Source organism: Papio anubis, chromosome 12 (assembly GCF_008728515.1).
Source record: "Papio anubis isolate 15944 chromosome 12, Panubis1.0, whole genome shotgun sequence".
Lineage (NCBI taxonomy): Eukaryota > Metazoa > Chordata > Mammalia > Primates > Cercopithecidae > Papio > Papio anubis.
The window spans coordinates 62739835-62753950 of record NC_044987.1 but is presented as its reverse complement, the minus strand read 5'-3'; the positions used below and the strand labels follow the sequence as shown (position 1 = coordinate 62753950).

The 14116-nt window shown below is 44.2% G+C and overlaps 2 protein-coding genes across 7 annotated transcripts in view; both read left to right on the top strand.

The window, feature by feature from the left end:
- Positions 1 to 14116, top strand: part of NUP98 (nucleoporin 98) — a 130978-nt gene that overhangs the window by 1524 nt on the left and 115338 nt on the right. The window lies entirely within an intron of this gene.
- Positions 10839 to 11558, top strand: LOC116269733 (60S ribosomal protein L29-like). The gene has a single exon (XM_031653247.1). It carries the CDS (start codon positions 10887 to 10889, stop codon positions 11409 to 11411), a length of 525 nt encoding a protein of 174 aa, XP_031509107.1. The 5' UTR covers positions 10839 to 10886; the 3' UTR covers positions 11412 to 11558.

Sequence of the window (14116 nt, the reverse complement as noted above, 5' to 3'; positions counted from 1 at the left end):
CGTAGATGTAGTCTTCATAGCGTTTTCCATTTAGTTGCTACCAGCTGTGTTCACGGGTAAGGTGGAAGCTTTGTTAGTGGTACCCTAACCTGGACCTCGAGAACTAAACTTAGAAGATGGTTAAAGAATGTCATCGTTGTTATGTATTGGAAACAAATCGATAAAACTACAAGCCATTATTTCCCTTTCTAAATCTGAATTTTTTGACGTGTCAGCTGATGAGGACTCGGAGTCAGTTAGGGATTTATAACTACTGGAGTAGAAAGCAGGAAATTTTCATTGACAAGACTTAGAAAGCCAGGCAGGAGTCCGTTTGTAGTAGTTGTACCTTGGAATTCATGGCTCCTTTCAGGTACAGAATTCAAAGTGAAGTATTATAGTAGAATAAGGTGAGGAAATAAAACTCCGTTTTGGAGGAAGAAGCTAACTGGAATAAAGAAAGAAAAGAGCCGTGATCATTCCCTGTGACGGTCTTATAAATTCAAGAAGAAACAAAATTCAAGAAGAAACTCGAGTTAACTGGGTTACAGTATGTTTACCTGGTGAAGGAAGTTAGGGTATTTAAAAACCAAAACTAGAGGTTGGACAGGATAAAGGTACTGGGAAATACTTGGGTAAAATTATTATTTTTGACTTCAGATTTGATGAAATTGAATTAGTTGACACTTGGTTCTGTTCGTATCAGTAAGATTGTTATTTTGCTCTTGTTTAGATGACAAAGCATAAACTCAAAACTAGTAGTGCAGAAGAGAACCGTAGTCTAAATAGTAAAGTGTGAACAGGGTATGTTTTCCGTGACATTTTCTCAGTTCAAGCATCACCCTTTTCTGGGAAGCTGTTCTTGGCATTCTCTCCTCTGCAAGCTTCCATAACACTTATTTGATACTTGTATTTATAGAACATATTTTTATATTAGCTGTTCTTTTATTAGGCTGATAAATATTTTCATCTTATCTTTGTTGTCCAGTTGCTTGCCATGTAGTAGGCCCTCAGTAAGTGTGTTTACTTGAATGAATAGACAAATATGGAGGAGTTATACCTAGCAGTAGTCAATAGAGAGAGGCTCCTGAAATATGGGGCCCAGATAAGATGGTTTCTGCTGTTTATGTGTTATAGGATACTTTGGTACCTGACATTTATTTGTTTATTTAATGAGATAGGGTCTCACTCTATCACCCAGGCTGGAGTGCAGTGGTGCAGTCTCGGTTCACAGCAGCCTCAACCTCCTGGGCTCAAGCAGTCCTCCCACCTCAGCCTCCCAAGTAGCTGGGACCTCAGGTGTGCACCACCATACCCAGCTAATTTTTTTTGTATTTTTTTGGTTGAGATGGGGTTTTGCTATGTTGCCCAGGCTGGTATTGAATCCTGGGCTCAAGCCACCCCCCACCTCAGCCTCCCAAAGTGCTGAGATTACAGGCGTGAGCCACTGCGTCTAGCTGGTACCTGACTTTGTTTATGTCTACTAGGTTCTAGATAGAGCAAGCAGAATTTTTAAGGAACTAAATTTACAGCTTTGAAAAAATTAGTTATTATTTTCTTGTAATATGATTTATGTGGTGGTAGTTAACCTGGAAAGTAAAGAATGATGGTACTAATGTTTAATTTCCAATAATGAGACTATATGCAGTTATGCAATTTGTTGAAAGGTTAGGGGAATAAGAAATTCAGAGATTTGACGATAAGTATTGGCCGAGCATGGTGACTCACCCTTGTAATCCCAGCACCTTGAAGGTCGAGGCAGGTGGATTGCTTGAGCCCAGAAGTTGAAGACTAGCCTGGGCAACATGGGGAAACCCTGTCTCTATGAAAAATACAAAAATTATCCAGGTGTGGTGGCTTGCACCTGTACTCGAACTACTCGGTAGGCTGAAATCAGAGAATCGCCAGAGCCCAGGAGATTGAGGCTGCAGTGCTGTGATTGCAGTTCCAACCTGGGAAACCGTGTGAGGCCCTGTCTCAAAACAAAACAAAGGCCCGGTGCGGTGGCTCACACCTGTAATCCTAGCACTTTGGGAGGCCGAGTCGGGTGGATTGCCTGAGCTCAGGAGTTCGAGACCCGCCTGGGCAACATGGTGAAACCCCGTCTCTACTTAAAAAAAAAAACAAAAAAAAATTCGCTGGGCTTGGCGTCATGCGTCTGTAGTCCCAGCTACTCGGTAGGCTGAGGGAGGAGAATTGCTTGAACTCGGGAGGCGGAGGTTGCAGTGAGCATCTGTTGCAGTGAGCTGAGATGTGCCACTGCACTCCAGCCTAGGTGACAGCGAGACTCTGACTCAAGAAAAAAGAAAACGAAACAAAAAACAGTACATATTAGAGGCAAGGTAGGTAAACATTTCCTGAGAACTTGGTGCATTCTTTTTGTTTGAAATTGACCCTAAGTATTTGGCACAGTATGGCTCTAGAGAAAGGTTTCTCAGCTTTGGAACTTTTGAGACTTTGGGCCAGATAATTATCGTGGGGCCTCTGTTGTATATTGTAGGATATTTAGCGACATTCCTACCTCTACCCATTAGATACCCATAACACATCCTCTGCAGGTTTTAACAATCGGGAATGTCTGAAGAAATTGTCACAATTGCCCTTTATTGAGACTACTACTCTAGTGAAAACTTTTCAAATGTATTATTAAAGTAACACTTTGGCTTGGCATTTGTTTGCATTACATTTTGTTAAAATATCGTGAAGAACTTTTTTTTTTTTTTTTTTGAGACAGAGTCTCGCTCTGTCGCCCAGGATGGAGTGCAGTGGCGCAATCTCAGCTCACTGCAAGCTCTGCCTTCCGGGTTCACGGCAGTCTCCTGCCTCAGCCTCCCACCTAGCTGGGACTACAGGCGCCCGCCACCACGCCTGGCTAATTTTTTGTATTTTTAGTAGAGACGGGTTTTCACTGTGTTACCCAGGATGGTCTTGATTTCCTGACCTCGTGGTCAGCCCGCCTCGACCTCCCAAAGTGCTGGGATTACAGGCATGAGCCACCACAGCTGACTCCATGAAAAACTCTTTAACTTTCTTTCTTTTTTTTTTTTTTTTCTTGAGATGGAGTTTCGCTCTTGTCATCCATGCTGGAGTGCAATGGTACAATTTCGTGATCTTGGCACACTGCAACCTCTGCCTTCTGGGTTCAAGCAATTCTCTTGCCTCAGCCTCCCAAGTAGCTGGATTACAGGTGCGTGCCACCACGCCCAGCTAATTTTGTATTTTTAGTAGAGACAGGGTTTCACCATGTTGGCCAGGCTGATCTGAAACTCCCGACCTCAAGCAATCCACCCGCTTCAGCCTCCCAAAGTGCTGGGATTACAGACGTAAGCCACCATGCCCAGCCATAATTACCACATTGGAGAATTTGTACTTAATTCAGTGTAATGGGAAATACTTGCAGTTTTTTTTTTAGTAAGGAAAGAAAAATTCTTAAAAATACAGTGATAGCTGGCCGGGCGTGGTGGCTCACCACCTGTAGTCCCAGCACTTTGGGAGGCTGAAGCGGGTGGATCACAAGGTTAGGAGTTTGAAACCAGCCTCACCAACACGGTGAAACCCCATCTCTACTGAAAATACAAAAATTAGTTGGGCACAGTGATACGCACCTGTAGTCCCAGCTACTTGGGAGGCTGAGGCAGAGAATCGCTTGAACCCGGGAGGCAGAGGTTGCAGTGAGCCCAGATTACACCACTGTGCTCCATCCTAGGCAACAGAGCAGGACTCCATTTCATTAAAAAAAAAAAAAAAAAAAAACACTAGATGTAACAATCTTTGCATTCTGACACATGATATGTTGTTTTGGTTGAAGTATATGAAGAAAATCTAGCCTCATACAGATGCATAATTGGAAAAGGGAGGAGTATTTTGATAGCCTTTTCAAATAATTCTAACTGTTCTTTGACACTGCACTCAAACCTTTTTATTTGTTTTTTTGGGACGGAGTCTTGCTCTGTTGCCCAAGCTGGAGTGCGGTAGCACTATCTCAGCCTACTCCAACCTCCGCCTCCCAGGTTTAAGCGATTCTCCTGCCTCAGCCTCCTGAGTAGCTGGGACTACAGGCACACATCACCACGCCAGGCTAGTTTTTTGTATTTTTAGTAGAGACGAGGTTTTGCCATGTTGGGTTTGAACTCCTGGCCTCAAGTGATCCGCCCACCTTGGCCTCCCAAAGTGCTAGGATTTCAGACGTGAGCCACAGCGCCTGGCCTCATACCTTTTTGAAGGGTCATTGTAGTATGGAATCTGAAACTGTGTCGTTGAACTTTTGTACTCTGTTGTATTAAAAACCATTGGTCTGTATTGTACTTTGAATGGATCTTTACACTTCTATGATTTTATAACATGATGCATTGGTCATTTGGAAATACTGATTTACTGAGTTACGCAGATCTTCCTTTTTTTATTATTTTTTATTTTTTTGTTTTTCAGACAGAGTCTCACTTTGTCACCTGGGCTGGAGTGTCGTGGCACAATCTTAACTCACTGTAACCTCTGCATTCCAGGTTCAAGCAGTTCTCATGCCTCAGCCTCCTGAGTAGCTGGGACTACAGGTGTGCACCACCACCCCCAGCTAATTTTTGTATTTTTTGTAGAGACGGGGTTTCAACATGTTGGCCATGGCTGGTCTGGAACTCCTGACCTCAAGTGATCTTCCCGTCTCAGCCTCCTAAAGAGCTGGGATTACAGGCGTGAGCCTCATTGGCCCAGCCCAGATCTTCCAAATGTTGACAAATTGTTTCTGTTTCCACCCATCTCATCAAATAAGTCGTTTTAAGAATTGAGAAGCTTACAACCTGATAGTGGTGAATACCTGTTTTTAGAAATCTAATTTTTGTATCAACTCTTTTTTTATTTTTTTAGATGGAGTCTCACTCTGTCACCTAGGCTGGAGTGCAGTGGCATGATCTCGGCTCACTGCAACCTCGCCTCCTGGGTTCAAGCAGTTCTCCTGCCTCAGCCTCCTGAGTAGTTGGGATTACAGGCGGGTGCCGCCACACATGGCTAATTTTTGTATTTTTAGTAGAGGCAGGGTTTCATCATGTTGGTCAAGCTGGTCTTGAACTCCTGACCTCGTGATCTGCCCGCCTCGGCCTCCCAAAGTGCTGGGATTATAGGCTTGAGCCACCGTGCCCGGCCTGTCTTTTTCTTTTTTTTTTTTTTTTTTTGAGACGAAGTCTTGCTCTTTCCCCCAGCCTGGAGTACAATGGTGGGATCTCAGCTCACTGCAACCTCCGCCTCCTGGGTTCCAGTGATTCTCCTGTCTCCGCCTCCCAAGTAGCTGGGATTACAGGCATTCACCACCATGCCTGGCTAATTCTTTGTATTTTTAGTAGAGACGAGGTTTCATCATGTTGGCCAGGCTGGTTGTGAACTCCTAACCTCAAGTGATCCACCCCCGCCTTGGCCTCCCAAAGTGCTAGGATTACAGGTGTTAGCCACCATGCCCGGCCAGTACCAAATCTTAATAGCCATAGTTTGTCAATCATTCTTTGAAGTTAAAATGGTGGGCTGGGCGCGGTGGCTCACACCTGTAATCCCAGCGCTTGGGAGGCTGAGGCGGGCGGATCACAAGGTCAGGAGATCAAGACCATCCTGGCTAACACGGTGAAAACCCGTCTTTACTAAAAATACAGAAAGTTAGCCGGGCGTGGTGGCGGGTGCCTGTAATCCCAGCTACTCGGGAGGTCAAGGCAGGAGAATGGCGTGAACCCGGGAGGCAGATGTTGCAGTGAGCCAAGATCGCGCCACTACACTCCAGCCTGGGTGACAGAGCGAGACTGTGTCTCAGAAAGAAAGAAAGAAAGTGGGGGGGGATTAAAATGGTGTTCCATGAGAAAAACAACTTCATTTAGCTTTCAGAAGTAATTACAGGTGGTTTGCCCCTTGATATCCTTTGTATTTGAGTATGCAGAAGTTTTTGAGTATTTTCCAGTACCGAATTAAAAGAAGTGTGCTGTAGTGTTGAGAAATAATACAACTAATAATTTTTACTGCTTCATTAAGGACCCTCTTAAGTGAAAGTGGAATTTTTTGTATTGTAAATTGTAGGGTCCAGCCCCACAGGGTCGGTGGGTTTTTCTCCCTGTGTGTGGAGATGAGAGACTGTAGGAATAAAGACACAAGACAAGGAGATGAAAAACAGCTGGGCCTGGGGGACCACTACCACCAAGACGTGGAGACTGGTAGTGGCTCCGAATGCCAGACTGCACTGATATTTATTGGATACAAGACAAAGGGGCAGGGTAAGGAGTGAGAGCCACCTCCAATGATAGGTAGGGTCACATGGGTCACGTGTCCACTGGACGGTGAGGGGGGTTCCTTCCCTGCCTGGCAGCCGAGGCAGAGAGGAGAGAGAGAGAGAGACACAGCTTACGCCATTATTTCTGCATGTCAGAGACTTTCAGTACTTTCACTAATTCGCTACTGTTATCTAAAAGGCAGAGCCGGGTGTACAGGATGGAACATGAAGGCGAACTAGGAGCCTGACCACTGAAGCACAGCATCACAGGGAGATGGGTAGGCCTCCGGGTAACTGCGGACGGGCCTGACTGATGTCAGGCCCGCCACAAGAGGTGGAGGAGTAAAGTCTTCTCTGAACTCCTGGCCAAAGGGAGACTCCCTTTCCTGGTCTGCTAAGTAGCGGATGTTTTTCCTTGACACTGACGCTACCGCTGGACCACGGGCCGCCTGGCAGCAGGCATCTTCCCAGACGCTGGCGTTACCGCTAGACCCAAGGAGCCCTCTGGTGGCCCTGTCCGGGCTTGACAGAAGGCTCTCTTGTCTTCTGGTCACTTCTCACTATGTCCCATCAGCTCTTATGGCCTGGTTTTTCTTCAGTTATAATTGTAGAGCAAGGACTAGTATAATATTGGAGTAAAGAATAATTGCTATAAGCTAATGATTAATGATATTCATACATAATCATATCTATTACCTGTATCTAACTATTCTTATTTTATATATTTTATTATACTGGAACAGCTCATGCCCTCAGTCTCTTGCCTCGGCACCTAGGTGGCTTGCGGCCCACAGTAAATAGGTAACAGTGAAGAATTCCGTGTTAGTTCAGCACCATTTGGGTTGCTGCTTTGATTCATGCTGAGTTTCCAGCATTTTTACACACCATTGATATTGCACCTCAGCACAGAGGTCAGAACAGTAAAGAAGAAAGGCAAAGTGTCTTAGTTTTATTGCGAAAATGTTTTGATTTCATGGAACCCCTGGAAGAAGTGTTGGAGACTTTTAGGCGTCTTTGGATCACACTTTGAGAGCCACTAATCTCGAACAATATTTCACATTGGTTCATAGAGGCCTAAGCTGCTTCATGGGGCAGAGCTGATGGTGTTCTACTGTACCTACTCCCTCTTCACTTCAGCCAGAGCAGTTTCTGCTTATGTCTGTTTTATATGTCGGGTTTCATAGCTAAAACATATTTAAAAATCATTGGTCAAGGGGAGAAGAATTGAGCACCTGAATTAGGGCTGGTCTGTTCACGAAGGGACCAGTTCATCCTCCATAAATGTTATAGTCACTCATCACTTCACATCTTTGTTTAATTTTACTTCCTTTGACACAGAGCTTACTAGTATTTGCACGCTTAACCTTCTTGATAGGTAAATGGGGCCAGGTGCGATGGCTCACGCCTGTAATCCCAGCACTTTGGGAGGCTGAGGCAGGCAGATCACGAGATCAGGAGATAGAGACCATCCTGGCCAATGTGGTGAAACCCCATCTCTACTAAAATACAAAAAATTAACCAGGTGTGGTGGTGGGTGCCTGTAGTCCCATCTTTTCGGGAGGCTGAGGCAGGGAAATCACTTGAACCCAGGAGGCAGAGGTTGCAGTGAGCCGAGATCACGCCACTGCACTCCAGCCTGTCAACAGAGCAAGACTGTGTCTCAAAAAAAAAAAAAGAAAGAAAAAGAGGTAAATGGGCCTGGCACAGGGCTCACCTATAATCCCTGCTCTTTAGGAGGCCAAAGCAGGAAGATGGCTTGAGTCCAGCAGTTAGAGACAAGCCTGGGCAACAGTGGCACATACCTGTGGTCTCAGCTACTTGGGAGACTAAAGTGGGAGGATCACTTAAACCCAGGAGGTCCAGGCTGCAGTGAGCCATGATCATGCCACTGCATTCCAGCCTGGGCAACAGAGTGAGACCTCGTCTCAAAACAAAAACCAAAAAGAAAACAGAAATAGGTAAATGAATTTGTAAATTAAAAAGATGGATGGTTGAGAATAAAGATGTGAGATCGATGGAAGAGATTGAGTGATCATAGTAATCTCAATATATTGTGTTTATACAGGGATGGGATTTGTTTTTGTTTGCAGTGGTGCTTTATACTTGTGCTAAGTGATCAGTGGATGACACTTAAGCATGGAGAAATAAGAAATTATGGCATTCTAGCTAGCCATTGATGAACCAAAGTTTAAAGTGAGGGGACATTTATTACACTTTTTAAATTATAAATACCTGTAAAATATCAGTTGAAAAACTAAACCAAATGCTGCTTTTGAGGAGCTCTAGTATGAGGCAACTTTGTGCTCCTACCAGTCTTTTGGTGTAGGCTGTACAATCCCTATTGTTCAGATGTAGAAATTGAGGTCCGAGAGATTGAATATTATGACTTACACAGTAGCAAGTGGCAGAGGAATTTTTTATTTTTTTAACTTTTTAATTTGAATTAACTTTAGATTTTAAGAGTCACAAAAATGGTAACTGACAGGATTTTTCACTCTTGTTACCTCACTGCAATCTCTGTCTCCTGGGTTCAAGCGATTCTCCTGCCTCAGCCTCCTGAATAGCTGGGATGAAGGCATGCGCCACCACAACCGGCTAATTATGTATTTCTAGTAGAGATGGGGGTTTCTCCATGTTCCTCAGGCTGGTCTTGAACTCCCGACCTCAGGTAATCCGCCCACTTTGGGCCTCCCAAAGTGGTGGGATTACATGCGTGAGCCACTGTGCCCAGCCTTATACAGTGATTCTTAATAGTTAGGTATATATTCTTTTATTTTATACATTTATTTATTTGTTTTTGGAAACAGTTTCACTCTTGTCACCCAGGTTGGAGTGCAGTTGCATCATCTGGGCTCAACAGCAACCTCCGCCTCCCAGGTTCAAGTAATTCTCCTGCCTCAGCCTCTTGAGTAGTGTGCAGGCTAATTTTTGTATTATTAGTAGAGACGGGGTTTCACCATGTTGGCCAGGCTGGTCTCGAACTCCTGAACTCAGGTGATCCACCAGCCTTGGCCTCCCAAAGTGCTGCGATTACAGGCATGAGCCACCGCACCTAGCCGAGTGACAGAGATTTAAACACAGATGTCTCACACCAAAGCTAATACACTCTTCACTCTAAAATGATTAGGGTTATGTTAAGGGAATGGAAAAAATGCTGCTCAGTGCTGTTAGGAAGGAGCTATGTAAGATACTATGGACTATTTAAAATTAATTTACACCCAGTGAGCAAAGTCAAGACGTTTTTTTTAACCCAGAGCAGCAAACAGGTAAAACACTCAGGTGGCAGGTATAATAACAAATATATTGCATAACTAAAAGCAGCTGAGTGATACTAATTTACGTAATCAGTGTTGGAAAGGAGGAGGGGAAGTAAAGTAGTTTTATTTTTTTTGAGATGGAGTCTGACTCTGTCGCCAAGCTGAAGTGCAGTGGCCCGATCTCAGCTCACTGCAACCTCTGCCTCCTGGATTCAAGTGATTCTCCTGCCTCAGCCTCCCAAGTAGCTGGGACTAGAGGCACACACCGCCATGCCCAGCTAATTTTTGTATTTTCAGTAGAGATGGGGTTTGGCTAGGATGGTCTCAATCTCTTGACCTCGTGATCTGCCCGCCTGAGCCTCCCAGAGTGCTAGGATCACAGACATGAGCCACTGCGCCTGGCCTTTGAAGTGTTTTTATAGTAATAAAGAGTTTAAGGGTGTGCGACAGTCTTGTGAAAGCAGGTGAGGCTTGAGCAACAATTTTTAGGAAGAAAAGGAGATGATTTTTAGAGAGGGTATGATGTTCTTTTTTTGTTTGAGACAGAGTGTTGCTCTGTTATCCAGGCTGGAATGCAGTGGCGTGATCTTGACTCACTGCAACCTCCGCCTCCCGGGTTCAAGCGACTCTTGCCTCAGTCTCCCGAGTTGCTGGGATTACAGGCATGCACCACCGCTTCTGGCTAATTTTTGTATTTTTAGTAGAGACAGAGTTTCTCCATGTTGGCCAGGCTGGTCTCGAACCCCTGACCTCAGGTGATCCACCCACCTCGGCCTCCCAAAGTGCTGGGATTACAGACGTGAGCCACCGTGCCCAGCCTTATAGAGGATATGATGTTCTAACCAAGGGAATGGCTTGATCAAAGATCTATCCTAGGGAGGATACCGTAAAACAGAAGGTTCCAGATAGTTTTGTTAGGATATGTTATTAGGTTACATTAGGCTAATTAATCTCTTCTTCCTGGAATTCCACCCAGCCTCCTTTCCCAGCCCTCTTGTCTAGGGCAAAAATTTTCATTCAGTTTGACTGTGTGTGATAATCCCTGCCTCTTGGTATTTTCGTGAAGATTAGATAAGAGGACGTATGAAAAAATGCTTTGTCAAGTGGGAAGTACTATACTAATCCATTCATCTAACACATATTTATTGTTTTTGCTCTTTGCTGGCTTTGATACAAAGGAGCTTAATGAAGTGGAGAGGAAAAACTACTTATCATTTGTGTCTGGAGTTAGCAGCAAATTGGAAATGTCTTGGAAAGCGTGCATATATGCGTCTTTCAGATAGTCTTAAAGTTGACAGTTGCCTGGAGTTGTTTGTTTTGTTTTGACCACATTTCAGGATATCCACCACTTTTCTGGGTAGAAAACTGAATTTTGTTATTGTACCCAGAGTTACAGAGATCATAAAAGTTAGATGTGGCTTCCGGTTCTAGGCGCTTCGGGAGCCGCGGCTAAAGGTGCAGACATGGCCAAGTCCAAGAACCACACCACACACAACCAGTCCCGAAAATGGCACAGAAATGGTATCAAGAAACCCCGATCACAAAGATACGAATCTCTTAAGGGGGTGGACCCCAAGTTCCTGAGGAACATGCGCTTTGCCAAGAAGCACAACAAGAAGGGCCTAAAGAAGATGCAGGCCAACAATGCCAAGGCCATGAGTGCACGTGCCGAGGCTGTCAAGGCTCTCGTAAAGCCCAAGGAGGTTAAGCCCAAGATCCCAAAGGGTGTCAGCCGCAAGCTTGATCGACTTGCCTACATTGCCCACCCCAAGCTTGGGAAGCGTGCTCGTGCTCGCATTGCCAAGGGGCTCCGGCTGTGCCGGCCAAAGGCCAAGGCCAAGGCCAAGGATCAAACCAAGGCCCAGGCTGCAGCTCCAGCTTCAATTCCAGCTCAGGTTCCCAAAGGTGCCCAGGCCACTACAAAGGCTACAGAGTAGGTATCTCTGTCTGCCAACGTGAGGACAGAAGGACTGGTGCGACCCCCCACCCCCACCTCTGGGCTGCCATCTGCATGGGGCTGGGGTCCTCCTGTGCTTTTTGTACAAATAAACCTGAGGCAGGATTTGTTAGCCTCTATGATCCTGGGGAAAAAAAAAAAAAGTTAGATGTGTAAAGCAGTATATCAGTTTATAGAACTTCACTTTGGAATGTCAGAATATTTGTGTCAGAATATTTGTCCATTGATTGGACTACTGATGTGTATTATAAGGCATACTTCTTGTATCTGAGAATCTGAATTAGGAGATTTTTGAGCATAGAGAACAGAGTAAAATTAAGGGTAAAGTTAAAGTTCTCTTTTCTATGTAACACAATTTCATTTTTCTTTTTTCTTTTTAAATATACCAAAAAGAAAAAACTGCAACGGGTATAAGTCCGTTCATAAAGAAAAAAAGGAGAAAAGTTAATCTTTGTTGTAAATTTCATCTTTGCCATGGGTATGCCTTATACATTATCCTTACTCCATGAAAGAGATTATTTCTGGTGACTAGAACTCACATATTTGCCAGAGAAGTGTCTTTTCCTGATAGTGCTGGATCTGTGGTGCCAAATGTTGGTTTTGTAGGTTCCTCGTTTATAGTGAATGCAAGGTCATTTCCCTTTAATTAGCAGTGTTCTTTAGGAGCTGTAGGCTCTAGATTCTAGAAGCATCGGCCACGCTGGGGTCAACAATAGCTTTGTCTTGGGCAAATAGATTCTTGTGCCTTAATTTCATCCTTGTAAAATAGAGATAAAAATACCTACATCATTGGATTCTTGGGAAGTTTACATGAGATAATTCATAAACAGCATTTAGAACAGTGCCTGGGACATTGTAAGAACTCAAATGTTATCTTGTATTTCTTCCTGGGGGAGGTTTCAGCTTGGGCCAGTTTAACATATTTGAAAGGATAAAGGCTTAAATGTGATATGCCTTTAAACTTTAATGGGTTTATTTCTGTCTCTAGGATTACTTTTTTTTTTAATGGATTTTACTACATTTTTGGAGTAAAATCTAAATGGAGTGGAAAATAGTTAATGCAAATATCTGTATTATCCAGTTCTTCTGTTATTTGTTTGTTGAGACAGAGTCTCACTGTGTTGCCTAGACTGTACTGCAGTGGCGTGATCTCAACTAACTGCAACCTCCACTTCCTGAGTTCAAGCGATTCTCCTGCCTCAGCCACCCGAGTAGCTGGGATTACAGGTGTGCACCACTGCTATCAGCTGAGTTGTGTATTTTTAGTAGAGATGGGGTTTTGCCATGTTGGCCAAGCTGGTCTCAAACTCTTGGCCTCAAGTGATCTGCCCACCTTGGCCTCCCAAAGCGCTGGAATTACAGGCGTGAGCCACTGTATCCAGCCTTATTGTTAATAGAGGAAGTAAAATGCTACATGTTCTTCCTCTGATTGTGTCAGTAGTCACAAACTGAAAACCCACGGGAACCAGGCAGTTGATGTAAATGAGTGATATTGGGTGGGTATTGTGGCACTTTGGAGAGTGCATGCTCTCACAGAAGAGAGGTAAATAGAGGGAATTGCTACTAAGCTCCAGCCTGTCATTGACATGAAGTGATTTTAGTCATAGTTTGGTTAATTATCAGGTTTTTCATGAGAAGCCAAAAATCCATCGTTTTTTGCCATAACCTTATTTTATTTTTTTATTTTGTTCATTTGTATTTTTTGAGATGGAGGCTCACTCTGTTGCCCAGGCTGGAGTGCGGTGGCACGGTCTCAGCTCATTGCAAGCTCTACCTCCAGGGTTCAAGCAATTCTCCTGTCTCAGCCTCCTGAGTAGCTGGGACTACAGGTGCCACCACCACGCCCGACTAGTTTTTGTATTTTCAGTAGAGACAGAGTTTCACCATGTTGGCCAGGCTGGTCTCAAACTCCTGGCCTCAGGTGACCCACCTGCCTCTGCCTCCCAGAGTGTTGGAATTACAGGCATGAGCCACTGCACCCGGCCAAGGGTGTGCTTTAGAGTAACTTGAACTTTTTCTGAATGCAAATGTCTATACCCCAGCCCTAGACATTTTGGTTCAGTATTTCTAGAATGGAGCCTGGCAATTTGTATTTTTGTTTGTTTGCTTGCTTGCTGGAGTGCAGTGGCACCATTCGTAGCTTGCTGCAGGCCTGAACTCCTGGGCTAAAGTGATTTTCTAGCTTCAACCTCACTAGTAGCTGGTGCTGCATACAGGTATGCACCACCATGCCTCGTTTGCATTTTATTTTATTTTTTTAATAGAGACGTGTTGTCCAAGCTGGTCTGTTGTCCAAGCTGGTCTGGCTTTAAACAGACCTTCCTGCCTCAATTTCCCAAAGCATTGGGATCTACAGATGTGAGCCACTGTAACCGGCCAGAGTTTGTATTTTGAAAAGCTTGCCACCTAATTCTGATGTGGCCCTCTGGAACCACTGGTTTTAGTGAGCTTTGTTTAATCAAAGGAGTTACTCAATTTTTGGATATTGAGATAAATAACTATTTAATTTTTTTTCCTAGGGAATTTTAGGAGAGAGAATATTTCTGTAAAGCATCATTTATTTAAGGAACAGCCTTATCTTTTTCAATGTTGCACAAAATGTTTGGGTATTAGAGCGACTAGAAGTGTTAGTGGGACACTAGAATTTGGGGAAGACCTCAAAATGTAATATTTAATTCTATTATG